General features: G+C 42.5%; 1 protein-coding gene across 4 annotated transcripts in view; it reads left to right on the forward strand.

Moving 5' to 3' along the window:
- LOC119648100 (macrophage mannose receptor 1) overlaps nt 1-24,705 on the forward strand; it is a 268,613-nt gene that overhangs the window by 223,419 nt on the left and 20,489 nt on the right. For all 4 annotated transcript variants that reach the window (XM_038049602.1, XM_038049603.1, XM_038049604.1 and 1 more), the window contains 2 exons: nt 2,580-2,680; nt 21,278-21,386. In XM_038049602.1, the coding sequence (XP_037905530.1) occupies nt 2,580-2,680; nt 21,278-21,386 (210 nt within the window). The remainder of the gene's footprint in view (nt 1-2,579; nt 2,681-21,277; nt 21,387-24,705) is intronic.

A 24,705-nucleotide genomic window follows, 5' to 3' on the forward strand; every position in this document is an offset into this window, starting at 1 on the left:
TCCAAAAGACAGGATATAATGAACTATGGACCATGAACAATGAACTGTTTTATAGTTCTCCTCTGCAGCCCATGTATACGATTTAAATTTTGAATTTCAATTCACATTTACAGTAATCATTGGTGAAAATTCCTTATTATTTTCATTCATCATCATCAATGGCGCAACAACCTGTATCCGGTCTAGGGCTGTTTTAATAAGGGACTCCAGACACCCCGGTTTTGCGCCGAGGTCCACCAATCTAATATCCCTACAAGCTGTCTGGTGTCCTGGCCTAGGCCATCGCTCCATCTCAGGCAGGGTTTGTCTAGTTTTTCTACCACAGATATTGCCCTTATAGACTTTCCGGGCTGGATCATCCTCATCCATATGGATTAAGTGATCCGCCCACCGCAACCTATTGACCCGGATTTTATCCACAACCAGGCAGTCGTTATGTTGCTCATAGATTTCGCCGCTATGTAGGCTACGAAATCGTCCATCCTCATGTAGGTAGCCAAAAATTCTTCAGAGAATCCTCTTCTCGAATGCGGCCAAGAGTTAGCTTTTTTTGCAATGAACCCAGGTTTCCTAGGAATACATAAGGACTGCCAAAATCATAGTCTTGTCTAGTAAGGGCTTTGACCTTATGGTGAGGCATTTCAAGCGAAACAGTTTTTCTAAGCTGAAATACCGTGCGCCGATTTTCGACCCTAGACAGGAGAAATTTTCAACGGTCTCAAATTTGTAGTCTCCTATTTTTCTTGTTTTCGTTTGACCAGTGCGATTCGATGTTGCTCGTTCTTTGGTTTTTGGCGCTGAATTTGCCACCTGTACTTCGTCTTACCTTCATTAATGTGTAGCCCAAGATCACGCGCGCCTGCTGGAATAAGGTAGACTGTACGTCCCAGGTTGTTTTTCCCACAATGTCAATACCATCAGCGTAGGACAGTAGTTGGGTGGACTTGAAGAGGATGGTACCTCTTTTATTTACATGTGCATAGCGAATCACTTTTTCCAGGGCCAGGTTGAAGAGGACGCATGATAGGGCATCTCCTTGTCGTAGATCGTTGTTGATGTTGAAATGGTCTCGAGAATGATTCTGCTGTTTTTATCTGGCCTCGCACATTGATCAGGGTTACCCTAGTCAGTCTTATCAATTTCGTTGGGATACCGAATTCTCTCGTGATGAACCGCTTGGTGTAGTTGGTCGCCTCCATATTTAAGAAACTCGGTTGTAATTCCATTGGCTCCTGCCAACTTATGGTTTTTAAATCGGTGGATTGCACGGACTGTTTCTTTTATGCTTGGTGGTGGCAGCATTTGTCCGTAGTCTTCAGTTGGCTGGACCAAAATTCTGAACCCATCGCTCCAATATGTACATTCTATCGTAAATCAGATTTTGCTCTGAAAATCGAGGTGTGTAAGGCTTCATCCTGCTGACTTGTTGGTGAAACTTCCGCGCCTGGTGCGGTTGCTCCCTGTACTTTTTGATTTCACAGCCTTGTTGGTTCTCCCAGGCTTCCTTTTTCCGTCTGTGAAGTCGCTTCTCCGCTCGACGTATGCGCTTTCTCTTACACGTCTATGAATACTGGTTTTAGGATCTCAACCCTGTGACTTTTTGGAGTTGCTTTGTGAACCAAGTTGAATTTTAAAAAACGAATATCTTGACTGGAACTGGATTACGTTTCTTTTGTCCAAATTTAAAAACTAAAAACTTTTGAAAGTTAATCGGTAAAATGCTTCCTTGGAAAAAACCAACCATGGTAAAATTAACAGCACGATTACACCAAACGCCTCAATTTCATGAATATTGATTTGCAAACATATTTCTAGTTAACAGAAGAGTTCGGGAGTTCGCTACAAGTTTGAAGGTGTATTCATGCGACACATATTGTCTAAAGATTGTGACTCTTAGCGAGATGGTTAACATACCCAGAAGCAACAGGGTCCACTAAAGTTAGACTCTTAATTAAAAAGTACCTCGATCCGTATATGTTCCCTTTATATGGGAGAATACCAGTTAGAGCTACGGCATTGATCAGAAATCACCAGTAGTTTTGTATCTTTGAATGATTTCGAATGCGGTTTAAGTTTAAAAGTGTTCCACTGGGATTTGGCATTTAGTAGTGGTTGACAGAGATAACCAAGTAGGTTTCCAATAAAATAGCAATGTAATGATTAGATTTGTACTCGATTGATTGGCTCAAATAGTTTTCCAAGTATGAAGTCCACAGAACTGGAACTGACAATGAAAAATACTATGCTTTCCCGGCTAACTTATCTATTTGCAAACAATATACGAGTAGCCAACATTCTTCCAACTATTCAAATTTTTACAGCCTGGTTTACCTTTAAATTCAAATTATGTTTTAGATATTCATGTGACTTGTAAATTTTATTTATGTTTGGTTTTCGCATATTACCCACTAACAAGACTGATAAATGCTTGAGTTCACCCAGATATAAGCCAGCTCCTCCTAATTCATTCAGCCCAATCGCCTACATCTACAATATAAATTTGCAATAATTTCAGATATTACGAAAAATCAATAAATAAAAGTATCTAAAACTAGAAATTTTTTTCTATGTTTCCGCAGATTGCCCGAATTGCGTTGACGACTCACAATTCACCAACAAGTGGACGATGCCGCTACTGAAACTCGGCGAAAAACGATACTATCTTGGAATCTTCTTCAAGGTGAGTTGCATTCATGGAAAGGTGAAACCAGTCTTGGTTAATGGAAATTTTAAAATTCAGGGGAGTTGGGAGTCGACGAGTATATTTATGAATATTTTAAACTAATCATATCACATTCTATCACAAAAGTGACCATTTAAAAAAATTAGCTTTCTAAGCAAGCCTGCATTCTTGGCCTTCTTCCAACACCAGAAGTTTAGATTTTTCCACTCCTTTTACTTCAGATATTTCAGAGTCACTTTTTGTGCCTCGACTCCCCCGAGTGCATAATTAATGTCTATCTGCGTAACTGCAGCAAGGCATTAAACTTTAAACCAGTCCGCTTGGGACGTCTGTAGTATAACTAACAAATTCATTGAAACTTGCGAAAAAAAGAGTAACCCACGAATTTAATAATAATAGTGGCTGTCACAAAACTTGTTCATAATTTTCCTGGTATTGTGTCATATGCAAAATATTCTTCCTACAGAGCCGCGACAGAGATTATAAACTGTTCACATGTCCAATCACATGTCGTCTTGGGATTTTTCCTTACATTCAGCATAGATTCACCAATTGAGAAGGTTTTTCTCTTTTTTAAAGTTCAGGGTTAGATAAAAAAAAATCTAACATTTTGAATAGTATCTGAAAAATTAGCTGTGTCAGTTCAAGTGGATCCATGGTTGCTAGGTTAAAAGCTGGTTTTGTTTTTATTGTATTGCATAACACTATATACTCGTAAAGTAGGGAGGAATGATCTGATTACTCTGAAATTTTGACTAGTTACTCTCAAGTGAGTCGCCGTCAAGATTAGATTCACATTTTCTTTGTTCTAAACTTAGGATTTGATATACGTTTTCATGCTAACTGGTTATTAGATGTGGACATTTGTAAGAAAGTTTGCAATATTTGAATAAGCCGATCAATTTCGATTTGCGTATTTCCGGCTTGAATGTGGAGCGAACCTTGAATCCGTAGATTTAATCATCTAATATATATATAGCATAATCATTTAGTATTTACGTAAATCTGTAAAATCAAGTATACCTGATCAAGTATTTGAAATTAACAAGGAGGAAGTACCATCTTTTTTATGGACAACAATCTCATAGAAAACCCAAAATTATTCCTTTTAAGTCTGTTAGGGATTTATTGTTCCAAACACACATTTCGGCAGCAACTTGATAACTTCATCAGTGGTTTATAAGAGAAAAAGCCAATGCGTTGTTGTATTTATACCTATTCCTAATACTTAATCCTAAAAATTTGGCTACATCATAAAATTAATCCTAAATTCAATAGGATAAAAGCATTAATTAGAACACGGATATACAGGCCAAAGTGGAAGCTTGGGAACGTGAGCTAATAAAATATATGTATATTTTAAATAATATATAATAATATAATAATATAAATAAATATATATATATTTTTTTTATGGAGGTGGAAATCTTACAAAGACGCTACTGCGCCAGGTTGCAGCAGTCTGTGGGATTCGCACCCACTAAAACCACTTCCACTCTTCCGCCCCTCCCCGCAGGACCGCCGTGAAATATTACTTCGCGGCTCTGGTTCGCTATACCAGCTGGTCCATGTCGCGTCTCCGTCGCGCCGCCTTCCGAGCTCGATCGAACTTTAAGAGTTATGTCTGCACCACGGCTACTGGCTACTGCCTAATTTACCGCCATCCAGTTTTTCTCCGACTTCAGCATCTCTTCCACCAGGTTGGAGGGCTCGATGTCCGCCCCCAAGATGCTGTTCAACCTGCTGCAGAAATCTGGGACAGTGGAACATAACGCGCTCCGGGTCCTCGGGTGTAGCACCGCATTCAGGACAGTTGGGAGACTCGTCCAACTCGAAGCGATGCAAGTACTTCCTATAGCCACCGTGTCCCGTAAGGAACTGTGTCAGGAGGTAATTCAATTCTCCGTGCTTTCGGTCGACCCATTTCTCGATACACGAAATCAATGTATGGATCCACCGGCCCTTGTCAGAGTTATCCCACCGTTGTTGCCACATAACTCTCTCCTGATGGCTTTTCGGATATCCGCAGTCACCTCGGCTGGATTTGCCTTCCGTTTTTCGTAGAGCCAGTATGCCTCGCTCACTAGAAGATCTATAGGGATCATTCCCGCGATGACACACACTGCCTCCGTCGACGCCGTCCTAAATGCACTGCACACCCTTAGCGCAATTGGCCGGTATGCCGAACTTATCTTCCTCCGGTTGACAGCATGTTCCACGCTCCCTCGCAGATAGGGGCCGCGTATAGCAGGATCGACCTCACCACTCCCGCGATGAATAGCCTGCGACTAATTCGGCCTTCCCACGTTAGGCATCATCCTTGCAAGGGATGAGCTAGCATTTACTGCCTTCTCTCGTGCATAATCCAAGTGTTACTTGAAACTAAGCTTGGCATCGATCATCACCCCCAGGTATTTGACAATTGATTTTGAGACGACCTCACGATTACCAACCATGATGTTAACCATGTTGTTCTTCCTATGGTTGGTAATGAGGACCGCCTCCGTCTTCTCGTCCGCCAGGTCTAACTCAGCCATTCGTAACCATGACTTGATGGTATGAATGGCTTCATTTGCATAAAGGTCCACATCCTCGGGATGCTTTGCAATTGCAATTACCGCCAGGTCGTCCGCAAAACCAATCAGCGTTGCCTCCTCCGGCACACGTAGGCCAACCACTCCGTCGTACATTATGTTCCATAGCAGTGGTCCCAATAGAGAACCTTGAGGCACACCTGCTGTTACAATGTACTCCTTCGGCCCGTCGTCCGTCTCGTACCAGAGAAGTCTGTCCGAAAGGTAACTCTCGATTAGCCGAGCCAAGTTGCACGGAACACCCAGTTTGGTTAAAGCGCCTTTAATCCAACCCCAGTTGGCTGAGTTAAAAGCGTGTTTGACATCCAGCGTCACCGGAGCACAGCATTTGCCCATGGCCATTGCATTTCGAGGCAATTCCACGACCTTTGCTACTTTATCGACCATAGAACGGGCTCGCCGAAACCCATATTGCCGCTCTGAAAGACTACCCGCAAGCTCGATGAACGGGAGCAGCCTGTTGTACAGCACCCTCTCCAACATCTTCCCCATGATGTCTAAGAGACAAATAGGGCGATATGAAGAGGGAACGCCGGGTGGTGTTTGGGGCTTTGGCCTCTTCCACTGGGCGAGAAATACTCCTTCCGCCATGCACGATTCGAATGTGCTTGCGAACCACCTTGGTCTGGCCTTGACAGCCACCTTCAGAGCCTTCTTCGGAATTCCGTCCAATCCCGGTTCCTCTTCGGTAACGCTAGGGATCGAGATGACGTCCTGCTGAGCTACCAGTTGGGGTTCACTTTCATTCTGCTCCTGCTGCGGAAAAAGAGTTGTAATTATTTGCAACAAGATATAGTTAAAAAAGCCCACGGACCCTCTTCCCGCCCAACCGGACCGAGGGGCGACTAACCGAAGGATGGGCTGAAGGCAACATCCAAAGGCCCGCATCACAGCGGTGATGCGTTTTAACGCAAAGTGTCTGCGGCCATGCGAAAATGTATTGCTACATCCCGATTGTCGCAAACACTTCAAGCAATGACGCGGAGGTTCTACACTAAGACACATGGATCTTATATCGAAGACAGTGCGGATCAAGACTGAAACCCATTAGGTCAGATTGTTACCGGACAGGACTCTTCGGACTATAGCACAGGTTGCAAGGATAACCGCTTTTTGCATCTCCACGTATAGTCCAGCCCTAAGATCGAGCGTTTTCAGCACTTTATGTAAGTTCTGCGGGACTAATCCCGTCGCTGAAATTACCACTGGGACTACTTCGATCTTTTGTAGTCCCCAAGTCTGCTTTATATCTTCTGCCAAGGGGCCGCAGTTCCGGATTTTTTCGTGCTGTTTTTCAACAGTGTTCCGATCCAACGGTACGGCTACATAGATTATAAAGCACGCTCGTTCTTCCTTCAGAAGCAGAACTAGATCGGGTCTGTTATGATTAACACTGTGGTCGGTGGCAATAGTGTGATCCCACAGTAGTTTGACCCGATCATTTTCCAAGATTCTCTACGGAGTACACTTATACTAAGGATGGTAGGTTGCCACTAAGTTATACGGAATTATAACGATTGGTGTACTCGGTACTGCTCAACATCCAGCACGCAGATGTTATGTGCTGGATGGTCTCCTCTTCACAGTTGCATAACCTACAACTGGAGTTGGTGATTGAGGAGTCGCTGAAGAATGTACCATTTATAATTTTTTGTTGGGGGCGAAGCATCCTGAATTGAAGTTGGGAATACTTCGGTCTCATAGAAAAGTACACCATTAGTCAACCATTTGTTGGAGGCTTCGATGTCAATGCCTGACAACAACAAATTTTTTATATGACTTCCGTGAATGGGTTTCTCTTTCCACATGTCGACCAACTGTTGGACTGAAGTAACATTCGACATGGGATCCCATTTTCTGCTTCTCAAGTTCAAAGGAGATAATTTATTATCTGCCATGACGGTAGCCTGGTGTATTTGGCTAGAGGATTGTTTCTCATAGAAAAACCCACGAAGAGAATGCACTTGATTGTAGTGCAACGTTTTTAAATCAAGTACCCCCCTTCCTATCTGATGACGTGGGATAGTGATCCTCAATTTTTCGGTAGCTCTATTGTGCATGTTGTTGTTTGCAAGAACTACCCTCACCCTTCTATTGACAGATTCTAAATCAGTATTACTCCACTGTATCACACCGAAAGTGTATAGAAGGACGGGAATGGCGAGGGTCTTGATTGCCATGATTTTATTTTTCCTGTACAGCTCAGTTTTAAGGACAAGATCCAGACGCCGCTCAAATTCCCCCAGCAACTTAGATTTAATTATTGCCACAGCGGGTGTTGTTGCTTGCAATATGCCGAGGTATTTGTAGACGTCGTCCGAACCCATACCCTCAATTCGGATGTTATTTTGGCTGTATCCTTCGTTGTCGGTGTGTTTTCCCCGAACAATTGTTTTTATGCGACATTTTTCCAAACCCAACTGCATGCCGATATCCCTGCTGAACTGAATGGTGATGTCCAGCAAGGAGCGAAGTTGATTCTCATCTTTGGCATACAATTTGATGTCGTCAATGTACATCAAATGGCTTAATGTACATTTCGACAATATGCCATGCTTGACTTGGATTCAAAGCCAAACAAAACCACAGTCGGTTGATTTTATACAAGCGTAGCACTTGTAGTAACCACGAATGTGATATGGAGTCAAAGGCTAATTTATAATCGATGTAGGCTGTCGAGATATTTCGTTTTTGGTGGACAGCCTGCTTTACAGCTACCGTATCGATTATAAGCTGTTCTTTGCAGCCTCGGCAGCCTTTTGCGCATCCTTTTTGCTCCTCAGCTATCAATTTATGAACATCAAGATGTTTTGAGATGTTCGCGCACAGAACTGAAGTGAAGACCTTGTAGATGATAGGAAGACAAGTAATTGGACGACATTTTGAAGGGCAAGAGGCACCCTGTTCCTTGGGGATGAGGAAAGTTATCCCCTTGGTGAAAAATGGTGGAACTAAATCAGGATCGGCAATCATCTGATTAAGTTGATTTGCCAATATCCTGTGAGTGCTCTTGAACCGCTTCAGACAGAAGTTGTGAATCTTGTCAACTCCTGGCGCCTTCCAGTTACCTGCCTTGTCATTTCGGGGAGGGCCTCGCATGAACGCATAAGGTGTGGGAGCCACGCTGCTTCTAAATTCCAACGGCTGGATTCGCTCCAAACACCTCTCCAGAAGTCTTCTGCCTGATCCAGATCGAGGTTACTTTCCCTATCTGAGTTGGTGAGATTTTTGTAGAATCCCCGTTGGTTCTAGAAGAACAAGGTGTTGTCTGTCCTTCGCTGAAAGCTTTTCTGATACCTACCGATGCGATTGGAGCTTACCGCAAGTTTCTGCTTCAGTACCTCGAGGATTTCTTCGATTGATCATTGGACAGATGGTAGTTTTCAATGATGTTCGCAACGCATCTGTGCACTCTTGGTGATGGATTTCCAAGGAGTGCTTGCGTCACACGACCAATCTCCTTTCTCAACTTTTCGACTCTTTTGTTGAGTCGAAACACCCAGAACGGTAAAGTCCTTCTGCGCATACCTCTGTTATTCGCTCTAAGATGTTGATTATGGAGACGAATAACCGTGGCAGCTATAACGTAGATCAGGCTGTGAATCTCTGTAGCAGTAATCTCGCTAGCCAAACGATCAGCCAAAATTCTGTCAACGGCAGCAATGATGTTAGTAGTTGCCGAAGTAAACTTCAGTTTCGGGATCTTTGGCGTAGCGTCTGGGAGAATCCCAGCATACTCTGTGAATGCAACCTGGAATGCGGTCAAAGCCTCATTATAAATTGGGTCGACGACGACGAAGCTTCTCCTGATTACTGGGTTCATGGAGTGCCTTATAAGTGGAGTATTCGTATTGCTCTTCTGTTCAGTCCGGTAAGTTGGTGACTCCAGACCGAGCTCAAGTGAAACCTCTTGGAATATTTGTTGCCTAGTTGGTAGGGCAACTCGATTATTTTTCACTATCACTCGGTATTGATTAACAACGATCTGCTCCAGAACATGACTTAGTTCCGGGAAGCGGGTTATGAACGCGTCAGTCGGTGTCTGTACCTTGATGGATTCCGTTCCAAATCCGTGACACGGTAATAGGCGCGGACGATAAATTCGTTAAGTTGGTTCATCCACGCATAACCGCCAAAACATCCAAGGGCGAAGAGCCGCTCTGGTGTTGTTGAACGACCCTTAACCGTGTTGGGTACTGTCTTCGTGTCCCTGGGGTCCCATCAAAAGAATTATTATCCCCAATTTTGTTCCCACGAATGTTGGGGAGGCAGTCAACCTCGCAACAGAGCCCCAATGTTGCAATGTCCCATGGTTACCTCCAAAGGTAGGGAAGGTATTTGGAGGGGAGCCGCTGAAATACAGTGTAACGTCACTGCAATTCATCCGATAGGTGGATCGATCCCTTCACCCCGTATTACGGATTTGTTAAGGAGGTTTACTCCCCCTGAAAGGGAAGAATCGGTAAGGGAGGGCGAACACAAAGGGCAACGTTCTGCTTCTCCGCAACTACTTATTTACAAGATTAACTTGCGATATTCGTAGCTGACCCGGTAGGCCATGTCATTATCCGACACCCATGACACGCGCCTGGTCGCATGCAGCTCTGCGTTTGCAACTCAGGTAAAGATAAACCTGGTACGCCAGGAATATATATATATTTATCCGCATCCGTTTGGCGTACGGCAAGATCCAGGACGAACGAGTAGGGAAGTCGTCGATTGGAAAAGTGAACCAGACAACTCATGTAACGCCTGTTCAAAACACAAAAGGGGAGAAACCGGGGAAGAGGCTGCGCGAAAAGCCGAATGACTCAACAGGCCGAAAAGAAAAAAGGACTCAACTCCCCAAAGGAGTTTATGAAAATTACAACTGAAGCTGCCAGTGAAATTACTGCAGCGGCGACCTCGAGAAAAGCGATCAGACCTTCAACAGCGGATGCGGAAGTTTGGAGAAAAGTAGAACCGCGGAAAAGAAATGATCGGAGGAAGATAAGGTGATTATCATTTCCAAACGAGGCGAAGGATCATACGCCGACATTCTTAGGAAAGTGAAGACAGACCCCGAACTCATCAATTTGGGAGAAAATGTCAGCCGCATAAGACAGTCCCAGAAGGGAGATCCTATGTTGGAACTTAAGAAATCCAAGGATGTAACCGCGGACAAATTCTTGAGCCAAATCGGAAAGACTTTAGGACATGAAGCCGACATACCGGCTAGCAAGCCGGAGATCACTATAATCTGCGAAGATATATATTAAATAACGACGAAGGAGGAAATTCGCGAAGCGTTGGAGAGGCAGTTCGATATTGCCGGACTACAAGAGAACGCACTCAAATTGTTAGCAGCAGGGAGAGTGAGAATAGGCTGGGTTATGTGTCGTCTCGGGGAACAGGTGGCGTTAAAACGGTGCTTTAGGTGCCTTGGCTTCGGTCACATTGCGAAGGCATGCACTAGTTCAAATGACAGGTCAAAGCCATGCGGGAGATGCGGAGTGGAAGGCCATATCAGCAAGGACTGCGGAGCTGACCCAAATTGCCTACTGTGCTAAGGAAAGGAGGGGAGTGGAACATCGGCACATTGCAGGCAGCAGCCGGTGCCCGGAATACAGGAGAGCCCTTAGCACAAATTGCAGATGAGGTTGATACAAATCAAGCCAAGCAGCGCTACGGACTTGTGGAGAACAAACCTTCGAGGAAATAATGGAGTACCCGGAGGAGATATTCGTTTTGAGAATGAAGGGGGTCCTAAGTCCGCATCAACTTAATGCAGGACCGGAGGAGAGCTTCATCAGAACGAAGATGAAGGGCGTCCATATCTACAGCTGCTATGCTCCACCCAGCGCTAGACTCGTTGAGTGTGAGCAGATTCTTGCCGCTCTTGTTTTGGATGCAAGAAGACGTTGGCCGACAATAATGGCAGGCGATTTCAATGCGTGAGCTCTTGAATGGGGCAGCCGAACAACCTATGTGATGGGACGTGTTCTCCTCGAAGCACTCGTGAAGCTCGACGTGGTACTGGCGAATGTTGGGTCTTCGCACAGTTTTCGGGGAAGGGGCCTGGGGTCTATAGTGGACCTAACATTTGTGAGTGCCACTTAAGCCACTAGAGTCGCTTGGCATGTCAGTGCATAGAAATCAAAGCGGATCGAGCTTGAAAAGGAGTTCCCACAGAGTACCGTGTGGTATGCTCGGCTGGACAGCGAAAGCTTTGGAGGGGGACACGTTTTCCGCGGTGCTCAAATCCGACATATCCCTGAATGGTACGGCTAGAGAAAAAGCCCACCACCGCGATGGGTGACGGAAGCATGATACTATGTGGAACAACGAAATCGCAAGTTTGCGAGCCGCATATTTACGGGCAAGGAGGTTTTGCCAGAGGCTCAGAGGAAAACCCGGTGGCGACGGTCGAGAGGAGGTACTCAGGCAATTGCGTGGCCGCTTAAAGGAAGCCATTCGAAGGAGCAAGAAGAACTGCCTCAAACAGCTGTGTGACCATGCCAACATAAACCCTTGCGTGAGGCTTACAGATTGGTAATGAAAAGGCTGCGGAAATAGTAGCCGTGGTGATGGAATATTTGGAACTCTTCCCCAATGTTAGAATATCACCATGCTTCTGTGATGTAGCACTAACCAATGATTCGCTCTCCACCTAAATCTTTAGCAAATTTAGCTGCTCTTGAAATGCTCCGTATTGAATAATATATATAATATTCTACACAGGTATATAATACCCAGGACCGCGCTGGGATAACTAAGGCTGGGTCTTTTGTCTCCTCCCTTAGTCTCTAGTTTACCCAAAGCTTCCTCGTATTGAGGGCATTTACCTCTTTGGAGCTGATCTCCTTCCTCTGCTGCTCTCAACTTTAGCTCAGCTATTGAAGGCTTTGGTCTATCCTGAGTTTCCTTAGAGGTCTGTTTGAACTGGAAGCGCTCTTTCAGCTAGCACAGAGCCCTTTTAGGTAACAAGTAGTTAGAAGTAGCTAATATCTCAAATTGTCTATTGTTTACAGGACTTAACAAGGTATTACAATTGAGATTAGTACAGTATAATGATCGTCATGATCAATAACGATAACAATCCCCCGCACCACAGGCACTTGTTTTCTTTCTAACGTCTGACATGCTAACCCTATACGTACCCTCACTAGTCCTTGATTTTTGCTGGTTGTAGTCTTCGCGACCATCAATCTTGTTCAAGTTTTAAGCTTTCCCTTCTTGTGTGTTATCATCCAGTTATCAATGATGCGTAGATATTCCTTCACATGACGCACAAGTTTGTGTGCGCTATAAGGACCCGCCTAGTTGTTCTTTTTGTTATTTGTATCTATCGATGTGCCCATTCGCAGGCATATAAGGGTCAAGAGATACATTGTGCTATGGCCTACAGTAGCACGGTAAGTTCTGACTTACTCATGTAGATGACCAGATTTTTGTCAAGCTCAGTTGGAACATAGCCCATTGCCCTAAATTATGAACTATCCAATGGGTGCGATTCGAATTACACCCTTCGTTGAGGGAGAGGGTTTTGTTAAGCGTCAGGTCACATCGTATAGGATGTAGCTTACTTCCAACGATATTAACGGTTTTGGTAGACGACGAGTATAAAAAGTCACTATATAATCATCAAAGGAACATACTATCTCTTCGCAGTGCAAATATCTCTTGATATTACATATCATTATTCACTCATAGTTCGCTCTTCGTGTTCAGTATTCTTATCGCAATGCAAAATCAGCACCTTCTAACTGAAAGTTCTATTTTGCAAGGTTACTAACCAGTATAAATACTTCGTTCTCTCGTATATCGGAATACCTATTTTCCTACTATTTAGACCGATAACTTTTATTTCCCACATCGTAAACTAAGTCAAATCCACCCTCAAAAGCCAACATTTCATTATCAAACCACATTTTACTCGTTTTATTTCTACTCCACCACAAAATATTCATTCTTGATATGAAATTCACCAGCGCCCGCTAGCAAAAACTGCATTAATGCTAATAAATTTAAAAATAAGAACACGATTCGCGTCGGCCTAGTCACACCCAATCCATTATAGCCAGACACACATATTCAATGCATTTAGCGCTGAATTCATGAATGAAATCAAACCTCAAATGGTATTAAATCGGTGGTCTAACCATCGGAGTTTCGTGCAACACAGAGGCTACGTGGATACCATCAGGTGGCACAGGTGTATCGGCGGAGGTGCGAAAGAACTTTTGTGAGAGCCACTCCAATCGGCGGGAAAGTCAAGGGTACTATTAAAATCATTGAAACAAAGTCAAGGATCCCATAGATGTGCATATGCAGAAATTTGATGCGGAGCTGAAAAATTAGATTGTGTGAGCTGAATATCTTTGTGGGAATTATGCAGATTTTGTGCATATATGGGCAATTTGTGGGCAACGGACGTGGATTGGGGTAACGATGCTTTCTTGATTGAGAAATAATAGAATTACCGAGCAATTGAAAGTGTGGTGACATTTTAGCATATTGCTGTGTAATTTCCCAAATATCATTACTTGGAATGGTTATAACAACATGAAGCCATGAGACTATCGCCGTGCTCTTATATTATGCAATCGATGCACTTTCCTTAATTGTTTTCGATTTACATATACGATAATGCATTGCGCGGAAAATGCAATACGCGATTGGGAACGCTTGTTTCAAGTACTAAACTCGAACTCTCAAAACCGAGGTTGCAAGGTTGGTTGCCCAATATGATACTACTCCTCCCATTTCACAAAAAACTGCAATTTCCTTATCAGCCACTATCTCATAGGGGAGAGATCGAGATGTCGTAAGGGAAAGGATCCTTTTTGTAAATTTAGATAGCTAAAGGCAAAAGCACTTATGTTCACCGAAGAGTCAAAAAAGTAATTAATAGTTTTACCATGTCTTCATTTTATAACGTGGCGTTTCTAACGAGCACGAGCAAGAAAACTAGGTTTACCAAAAGATTGGCTATAAAAATTAGTAATTCTAGCATTTACAGCCGATCCTTCTAGTGAAACTTATAATGAGCATAAATGTTGAAAATGACCAAAATGACTAGACTGTGATGGTCTTCAGGAGAGGATAGGAAGCTCTCTTTGATAAGGTGGGATAGGAAAGAAACAGGAAAACTTGCTTTATGCAAAGGGCAAAGGCATGTATTACACAACTTAGAAAATTAAGCCAAATACACGTGGAGCTAAGCCGGGAACAAAGTTGAGGGATGAATCTCATCTGCAACCAGCAAGCCAAAAACCTAACTTAAAGCCGAGATAGACTGGCTTCCATAGTTTGACTGTTCTAAAACCTAGCGAATATGGTCCCCACGTTGGGCGCCATTTGTAATGAGTTGGAGATGGCCAGAACTTTCCCAAAAACAGTAGAAGTGGCAAAAGTTGGCTATCCAGATTCGCATCACTTAAGTGTATACAAGACCCCACGTTTCCTAAACATGATGTTGGTTTCAATTTTTTTACCAACCACTACTTAGTAATGAAAAAGCTCGAAGTCTCATAGAGGAAGGGAACGAGATTTCCCGAATTTACAGCGCAGCGTGACTAGTGAGTTACGCTGCTTGGGTATCCCCAAGTTCCTTCGTGGTAGCTTTCATCTATTATTTAATATTTTAAAACTGTAGAAACCCTTTAGCAAAAAACGTGACAAGATTGAATTTGAGATCAACCATTTTGCCACTTCCATTCCAAAAAATGTCATTCACTGTGTGGAATCTGCTCTAGAAAATGCAATCCCTTTCTCAGGCATGTCAACATATTCAGATCACATTGATGAGCCATGAGGAAGTATGGGGCGGAATTTCAGTTTCAATTCCGGCTACGACTTGACTGTAATTTGACCAGCGTACAGAAGAAGGATGATAGGAAGGCACTGTTCAGATTGCTAGGAAGCCATGTTATCAGCTCCTTTCTGAATCGAATAGCTAGCATAGAGGTTAAATCGGACCGACGTTATCCTCCCTTTCTCTGTTTCTCTTCTTGTAGACTTGAGATCCTTGGATTGGCCCGTTTCTTCGACATTTTGAAGCGGCTCAGAACCCTTCGTTTATAGACTTTCTTGCGTTTGATCGCTAGCGTTTGCTAGAGTAGCAGCTCTAAAATACTCCTGATCACACTGCTTGTACTATCCAGCTATCGCTCGAGAATAAGAGAGCTATCTTTTTGATTGAGCTGCAGTTACTCTGAGCAACCTGCTTGAGACTATCGATGAGCATTGGACGTTCCAGCAAAACTGCTCTTTTTCTCAAGTGCAAAGCCAGTCATCGGCCACGTCCCGATAGGAAATCTGGATGTCTGTGGAGTCGTGAAGACGATCAGTGAACGGAAGGTATTGAAGGCTCTATTGACCATTCTGAGTAAAGATGTGCCCAACGTGCGGAACTTCCAATACCGAGCGAAATCTTCAGGCAAATTTGTTATTTTGTTAGTCAGGGAAGCGGAATATTATGCACTGATTTCAGAAGTGTATACCGCATTATGAAAGCACTTGCAAGAATTATAAAAGAACTTGCATGGGGTTGCAAACCGTTCTATGGTCGTGTGAAGGGTGACGAGCGACTGAAGACATGAAAGGAAGACTTCACGACGGTTCTTAATCGTCTCCTCTTGTGGATGAAATGGCTAATCATCGTAACATGTGGAGACGGAATTATGCTCCAAGCAGAAAGTGAACCATCTCGGCCATCAGCGTGCTCAAACGAAATAAACCTGGTGGACCTGGCAGTCTGACTGCAGAGTCATTAATCGCTGCACCTGCAGTTACTATTGATATGCAATACGGCCAATTGCACGGCAATCCTGGAAATCCGATACTTTCCCCAGAGACTGGAAAAAGCGGATGATTGCTAAGATTAGAAAGAAAGGCAGCCGTCTTGAGTGCGACAATTGGAGGGGTATCTGCGTTTTTCTTGCCCTCAGAAATATAATGACTAAAGTAAGTTGAAAAAAGAACTAGGTTTTTTTTCTTATCCTGTAAATATTTTTATTTTTTGCCGCATACAATCGTTTTGGAGAGCACGTGCCTCCTTCCTCAGTGCAAGTACCTAATTAGTTAACCAATCTTAAGCTACCCCTATTTATATCGAAGCTTTTTAGCCCTACTAATTACGTTGTTTAATTTACTGATCCTACCCATATTTCCCACATCTTTTTATTTTTATTACCTGCGGCATAGCTTTTTCACCAGGGTCGTTGCACAGTTTCCTTCGTCGTGATTTAAGGTTACATGCCTCCCTTCGTTGATGATCTATATGGTTTCTGCTGCATCTAAGAGATGGGGTTTCCGCACCCGCTTTATAACATCCACAGTGTCCATCGTTAGGGAATGTCCCTCTTCCACTATATGCCTTGTAACCATAAGCTTGATGTTTCGAGGATCATCGCTTTTTCGTTTGATTCACTCTCTTAGGTGCTCCTCGAATCTAGTGGTCACTAGTCTTTTAGTCTGCCCAATGTATACTTTTTCACATTCTGGGCAGTTGACCTTATAGGTTTTCGTCGAATCTTTCTGCATCGACCAAATTAACACGCTAGTGATCATTTCGGAACAGTGCGCAGAGCTTAAATTTTCGCTTGATCTGCTCTTCATCGATTTCGGGAAAACTTTCGGTAGCATAAACAAGGAGGTTTCTGGAGTGTTGCATCCAAGAGGGGTATTCCGAAGAAACTAATACCTTTTACCAGAGCCACACATGGAGTCTAAAATACCACGTGATGTAAGTAAAACTTCACCAGGGATGGAGCAGTCCAGGGTGCTTATTGGGGGATACGAACCCATGCGCACAAAGGATTGCTTAAACCTCACCAAAAAGAACCTCCGAATCATAGTGGGAATTCTCACTGGTCATTGTCGGCTGAACTACCACCTAGGGAAGCTAGGGATATCTACGGACACTGCCTGCAGGTTCTGTGAGGAGGAGGACGAAACCTCTATGCACGTCCTGGGACAGTGTCCAGCACTTGTGCAAAGCAGGTCGATACATCTGGGAGAACACTTAATACCAGATGCAAAGCTGAAACTCCTGGAAGTGGGGAACATACTAAAGTTCCTAACGGTTACTGGCCTGCTTGAGATACTATGATCAACAGGTACACTATAACCAGTAAAAGGGGCACAATAGTTCTTCAAGGACGCGGTGCGACTTTCCCTTAACAAAATAATAATAATAAGTAAAATTTCAGAGGAATTTAGCTTTGATAGCGGAGTCCGGCAGGGTTGTATCTTGTCACCGATATTATTTCTGGGTAACATTATGTGACCTTGTCCAGAATGCGTGGAGCCGTTCAATGAACTATAACATCTTTCTTCAGAAACCTCGACGAGGCTAATGACATTTGTTTGTTCGCTCGCCGGGTCATGCGCCTTGGATTTGGAGAGAGAGGCAAGTAGAATTGGATTGAAGGTAAACACCACGAAAACCAAGATTTCAGTCTGACGGGTTTTTGCACTTTCCCTATCTGCATTAATGGGTAGAACATCCAAGGCGTCAACCAGGTCGCTTGGATTCTGCTGACGAAGGCACCGGACTGAATGTTGATGCATGCAATTACCTTAATACCAAAATCAAGTTGATACCGTTCTATACTAGTGTACTGCCGGTATTGTTATATGGGGTAGCCCAAGGAAAGCAACCTCCATTATCACTCAAAAGCTCCAAGCCTTTGCGGACTCCTGCCTGTGCCGTATCATCGGAGTACGCAGAATTTGCAAGCGTACAGGCCCGTAAAAGGTGGCAATCCCATTGCTGTTCAGTGGAATTCACTCTTCAAAGACGACCGATGAGTGGATCGTAACAAGGGTACTTGGCGCAGAACACTAGAAAAGGAAGCGCACTTGAGGTAACCACGACGATGGTGCATAGGTGTGGTTGACGCGCTACTAATCAGCATACTCTCTGCTTTTCAAGTTCAAAGGAACCATTTTTTTAATAAGGGCACTCGGCTTCCTCCCTGATGGCATTTAATAGTGATCCTCAATTTTGCATTTTGTTGTTTCCAAGAACTAATCTAATCTGTTGACTCTCCACTCTCCGAAAGTATATAAAACAAGTCGGAATACCGGAAGCTCGTGCTTCAGGTATAAAGGTTTTGTGTTCATCTTATGTAGGAAATTTCAACGCACATTTTTCTATCCGTATATAACTACAAATTCAACATAATCTTTGATATTTTTCCAAACTACGAAACATACGTACATATTACAGCCATAGATATTCCGCTCACCCTAAACAAACAAACTGTCAATTTCCGAATACTGTACACATATATGCACGTATATAAATGGATCGTACCCATATTTCCGATTTACTTCTTATATCTATTTGAATTAGGCACTACCCGCAAAGTTCATTAGCACGCATATATTATATACCTACATACACACATGTCTGGTTGACAAATAACTAAAAAACTAAAACAAAATAATTCTCTGCGACCCAATCCATAAGAACTCATTTCGTTGTGGTATTGACGAATTGATATGCAATGATGACGTCATGCAGGTTGTAGAGTGCAGGAAATTCGCAAAAAAAAGTGAAGTTTCACCCCCTATAACTTTGTTAATAATGGTTTGATTTTCTTCAAACTTGACCAAACTGTGCATTATGTTCTTCATTACACGCATGCCAAATTCTGTACTTCTGGGATGAACATAAGGGGGGTGCCGGGTAAATTTATAAAATGTGGAAATATACTATTATTAACTTTATTTGTGCAGATATCGGATTCGGATATATTTTGAGGCCTAGATTTAGTAGAGATGCACCACTGTGATTTTTTTCAGATTTTTCGGTTGGATAGGTTCTGAGAACGAGACCTGTTACACTTTTTGGGGGACATATTTTGAGCCCTCACTCCCCTATGTTTCACTCAACATCAAATATTGAGCCGGTTTCAAAATGTACTAATTGAGACCTTTCATTTGATACCCCACACGGCTACATTCTGTAAAAAAAAAATTTGCACCCTCCATTCACATGTATGGGGAGCCCCCCCTTAAACTTAACACAAAATGGCGCCACTTACTGCATGTAAAGGGAACACCAGATTACATACTCTCATCAATTTTCGTGATAATCGGTCCAGCCGTTTCCGAATAAATCGGGTGTGACAGACAGACAGACAGACAGACAGACAGACAGACAGACAGACAGACAGACAGACAGACAGACGGACAGACGGACAGACGGACAGACAGACACCGTCTCGATTCTAATAAGGTTTTGTTTCACACAAAACCTTAAAAAGCGACAATGACGTAGGTATGAATTAACTTACAAAATGCCAAGGTGCAGATCGTTAGAATCCATACCTTCAATAAAGATGTCACTTTTGGCTGTGCCCTTCATTGTCGATGTGTTTTCCACGGGTCATTGTTTCTATGTAGCACTTTTATTAATCCAGGATCCAAAAGTCCAGCCAGGTGTAAAATTGATTTTCGTCTTCGCGTTACAATAGCATATCGTCAATATACAGTAAATGGCTTAATACAAATTTCGACAACATGGCATGTTCGACTTGGAACCCGTATTTGTTTTCATGCAAGAGATGGGATAACGGATTGAAAGTTAACTAAAAACACACTGGGCTTAGGGGGTCGCCTTGATATATTTCAGACCTAATTGGTATCCCCTGTGATGTTTGTGAGGATACCGAGAGTTTCGTTCTCCAGTTTTTCATCACTGTTCTTACGAGAAAAACGACTTTCAAGTTGATATTGTGCAAGTGTAAAGCTTGTAGCAACCACGAACGTGATATAGAGTCAAACGCTGATTTATAATCAATCCTTTGTTATCGAGACATTTCCTTGCTGATGGAAAGCCTTCGTTACAACTGCTATATCGATTGTGAGTTGTCCTTTGGAGCTCTACTCGCATCCTTTTTGCTCTCCAACTGCGAATGTATATACGTCAAAATATTTCAGGGTGTTCGGGTAGAGAACTGAAGCGAAATTCCTTAAATAGTGGGAAGTCTATAACTGGTCGACGTGTTAAGGAGCAAGAGGCTTGATAAAAATAATTTACCTATACTCTGCGTTTATTTTTGAACTGCTTTAGTCAGAAGTTGTGAATTTTATTAATTCCTGGTTGTTCCAATATCAGCTTCAGTCGGGACAACCGTGTTCATTCCCGGGAGGGCCTTGCATGAACGCATATAGTAGGCCAACCGCTTTTAAATTCCAAATACTTGACTAGAAGTCTTCTGGTTGATTCAGACTGAGGTTCCTTTCCCGACCTGGGAAACTCATAATATGCATCTGGTCGCATGCAGCTCTGCGTTTACAATTCCGGGCGGTAAATTTATTGCAAATCCCCTCTTAATTGCATAACAGAGCCATACCACCACCACCACACTTGAAATTTTGGTGGAAATCCTACTTTTATTGATAAAATTATAATAAGTCAAAATAAGCTCTATGTCTGGCATACTCATACAGCACGAAGGACGAACCATCGTGCACCTAAATATTCTCTAAAGATCCGCATACTGTTATATCTGAAGAACCGAGTTTCCCAGGTTTCCGATTTGTTTTCTTCTACCTTGACTAATTTTTCTGCTTTTTCATTGCCACTGTCTAATTTAATATTCCATAATGGCAGAACTAGGCAACTCAAGTTTAAAGTCATCGAAAACCTAAAAAGAGGAACTGGCAATAACTTAGGCTTTTATTTCTTGCAGACTTTCCTGATATTCACACCCAGAATTTCATTGGTCTAGCTTTCTTGCTGTCCATAATTTTCCCCATTAAAATTCGTTTCGGTATTTACATCAACCATTTCCACTGTCACCAACTTCAACTTCGTGTTGACATGGAACGTTATCCTTCAATATAAATTGCCCACATTGGGCGCCACTTTCAGATTATGTTTTATTATCATATCTTTAGTACTAAGGTAGCTATCAATGTTAATACGCTCTAAATTTTAATAAGATATCTACAATGTGAAATATATTTAGTAATAAAAGTGAATTATTCCATTCCATTCCAGGCAAATTGGTTCAAGGCAGCCCAGTATTGTCGTTTCCACGGTATGCATTTGGCCAGTATTTCATCACAGGAAGAAAACGATCGACTGGAAAAACACATTCGAGATTTCGGTGAGTGATACAGACCGCCTACCTACCACAATAATTACAATAGATACTTCCATAAATAAATTCCTTAGCTTCCGAACAAGTTTTATCTAAACAAATCACAAAACACGTTCCAGAAGCTGCGGACTTTCAAATGGTTCCAGTTGAATAAATAATTCATAGACACATTGACAATGAGGGTGCACGCGATAACAACTAGTCCAGCAATTTATGAATAATCTGGCACTCATAAATGAACATGAAGTGCGAACATCAAGTACGAGTACTCGGTGAAGTCATTTTCAAAGTGAAGGTTGTCTCATTTTTAAGATTTCAGCTGAATTCGCCGCGTGTGCGGTTATTGTCCATTTCGTTATAAAGTCGTTATGTGTGTGGAACCAATCAGGGGAACCTTGAAATAATAATTCTTGTTATACCCGCATTACGTAGAAATGTTGCATCGAACTCTGCCATTGAACTTCATGTAATTGCAAATTTATTGGTGAACTGCAATGAACTGTAGCTTTTATGGATAGATAAATTAAGACGAAGTAGCTGTGTAAGAAAATGTCATAACTCTCGATTAAAGAGGGCACTTTACTATAATAATATAATGTGACTAATAAGATATGCATGTGCCCCACTAGAATAGAGTGGCGTAAGAAGGCGTGTTCAATCGAATGGCCTAGTTGATCAGTGAAGAGAAACCTAGGATAGTGTTACTTTTTTGTGTTCAGTACTGAATGATATTATAGCCCAGAAATCGCTGGCCCTAATTATATTTGAATTGCTTTCCATGGCTGACAAAACTCCCGTCGGTATAATTTTCTGATCACACCCACAAGTGGTTGAACACAGTATGCAAAACGTTAAAATTATGAGAGGCATGACTAGACCTAGATATTCCAGGAAGTAACCATGGCAAAAGCAGTGAGACAACTTCAACCGACCCGCTGAACTCCTGCACTGATGCCGTGTAATAACAATGGAGTAGACTCAAAACTTGGAAAAAGGAGTGACTGCAGGTCAAGGTGGACCAGAGTTCATTGAGGTTATGCTTCTAGTGGGGTAGAATGTTGTCCCGAGGATTTGGTCGACGTAATATTTAGTTGGTGAAGGTCCATGTGAAATAGCAGTAATTCGAGAATTAATCTAGTAATAAAACTCTCCAAATTAACTCCAGAAATGATGGAGCCTAATCAAAATAGGCTCGCTCCGTTTAGCTGCTGTAATGATGGACCCACAATGTCAGGAGTGTATGATGGCGGCTAGAGTCAGCTCTGGCTGTTTTGCGCATCGTCTAGTAATTTATTCCCAATATATATACCTCCACCTTTAAAAAATAGAGTCTAGAGTTAGTTGTATTCTGGTTAAAACCAGATAGATGAATGAAGCTGGTATGTACTGCTCCATGAGATGATGCAAGTTTGAAAATAATTCGACCACATATTAGAAAACTGAGATAAATTCTTTATTATGATCTCACTGCAAACTGCCAGAATGTTCTCACTGCAAACTGCACCTTCGAACCAAATCATAACATTACAAATGGTTAAACGATTTAAAGTCTTAAATTCATCTTACGCTTTTATTTTCGAGTTAAGAAAGTGTATTTTTCCTTTACCTGTCGAGAAAAGGGGCTTATACAGTTGTAGTTTGTCCTATACCTCCCTAGAAACCTATTACATACTATACTAAATACACCAGGTGATTTTAAAAACCTGGATAAAAGGAATTTTTTGCTGAAAGCCTCTGTATAAGGAAAACTGGATAAATGGAAAACTTGTTTATAAGGAATTTAAGTGAGTTTCCCTTGCAATTCCTTATATCCAGGTTCGACTGTATATGATGGAACAGTAGGGCAAACTTATGAATATGCCAAAAGCCACAGGTGTCAGCGTTGCCATCCAGATGAGTCAAACAAATTCATTAAGATTGAATGCGAGTAAGTCCTAAGCGCGATCCGACTAGAATTCCTACTTCTTCGTGCAGCTTTGTGAAGTCGACATGCTGGACCCCCACATCCATCCTCCCGGCAATGACGAGCACAAGGTGAACTAGGAATATTAAATATCTTGGATGACCAGTTGAAGTGCTTTCGCTAATTTCGCTTTGTTAGTTTCTCTTTAGCATTGTCTTCAATGACGAAATTCCACTATTCGGGGCGGTAAAACGCGTAACAAGGACCTGTGTTAGGGCTCTTTCGAATGCAGCCAACTCATTTAAAAACGTGAGAGCAGCTGTGTAAATCCTTCAAATGCATGATGCGAATGATTGCTCCTTTAAGCAGCTATGCTTCGCAGAGGCCAATAATCATTGATTTGACGAAACACTCAAAACTGTTAGGAGAGTAAGGAGAAGATTATCATTCTTCTCTTGTGAGAGAGATAATTTAGGTAAACCTACATTTCGTAGGACGTTGAACATAGGGGGACGAGTATTTGAGAGACTGAATTTATTCGGTAAGTTAAACCGAACCGTAAAGGTGGATATCCTAGCGGATGCCGACAGAAGGGTGCTGGCAAGTAGTGTAACCTATAGGAACATTTGGTCTCTTGTGATTTCAAGATAGGATAGCCTGAAACCGGAAGACCAATAGATAAATAGTCAATTGGCACTTCTAGAATTAGGTGCTGTTAACAGCGATAAATAAATGACTCGGGCTGGAAGCGGTATATTTAAAATTACGGCAGCGTGGTCATTAATACCCAGAACGATTTACAAGAATGAAAAAGTGTTCGGGTTTTGTGTTACTAAAATGAGGGTGTTGATGCCTGGTGAAGTGGTCCAGACGAGAGTGCTATTTCTTATGTTGAAAGTAGATAAGGCTGGGAGGTATTCGGAGATGTTGTATGCAGCACGATATCTAATTACCCACGTGGAGCGGTGGAGCTGACGTACGTATCTAATCAGGAGTTCTATCTGGAATTTGGGTAACTCTTATGACCAAGGATCGCGATTTGCAGTAGGCAAGGCTGATTCGCCTAAGAGGATATGATTTCCTCTTACCGCAACGCAACTTGCTAAAAGTCATTTAAAACTCTAGTTTAATCAACTAAAGGACTAAAGTATTTTGCTACACTTTAACCCTATGTCCGAACATAGTTGAAAACTAGTAAGCTGACCGCTGTTCATGCTTATGAATTAGCGCAATTGTCTGTCGGAGATTTGAGGTTACTTCCGCTGGAAGGGCACAGGTGAATGACAGGGACGGAAGGGTGCACGAACGAATTCTAATCGTGTACATTCTGGTTTTTCTAGTAAAGCACGTCTCCTTGCCACAACTCTCTGCAAAAGGAAGGATGGTAACCAGTCATGCAGTTGGTGTCTTCGTCTCGCAGGT

This window comes from Hermetia illucens, chromosome 2 (genome assembly GCF_905115235.1).
Source record: "Hermetia illucens chromosome 2, iHerIll2.2.curated.20191125, whole genome shotgun sequence".
Classification (NCBI taxonomy): domain Eukaryota; kingdom Metazoa; phylum Arthropoda; class Insecta; order Diptera; family Stratiomyidae; genus Hermetia; species Hermetia illucens.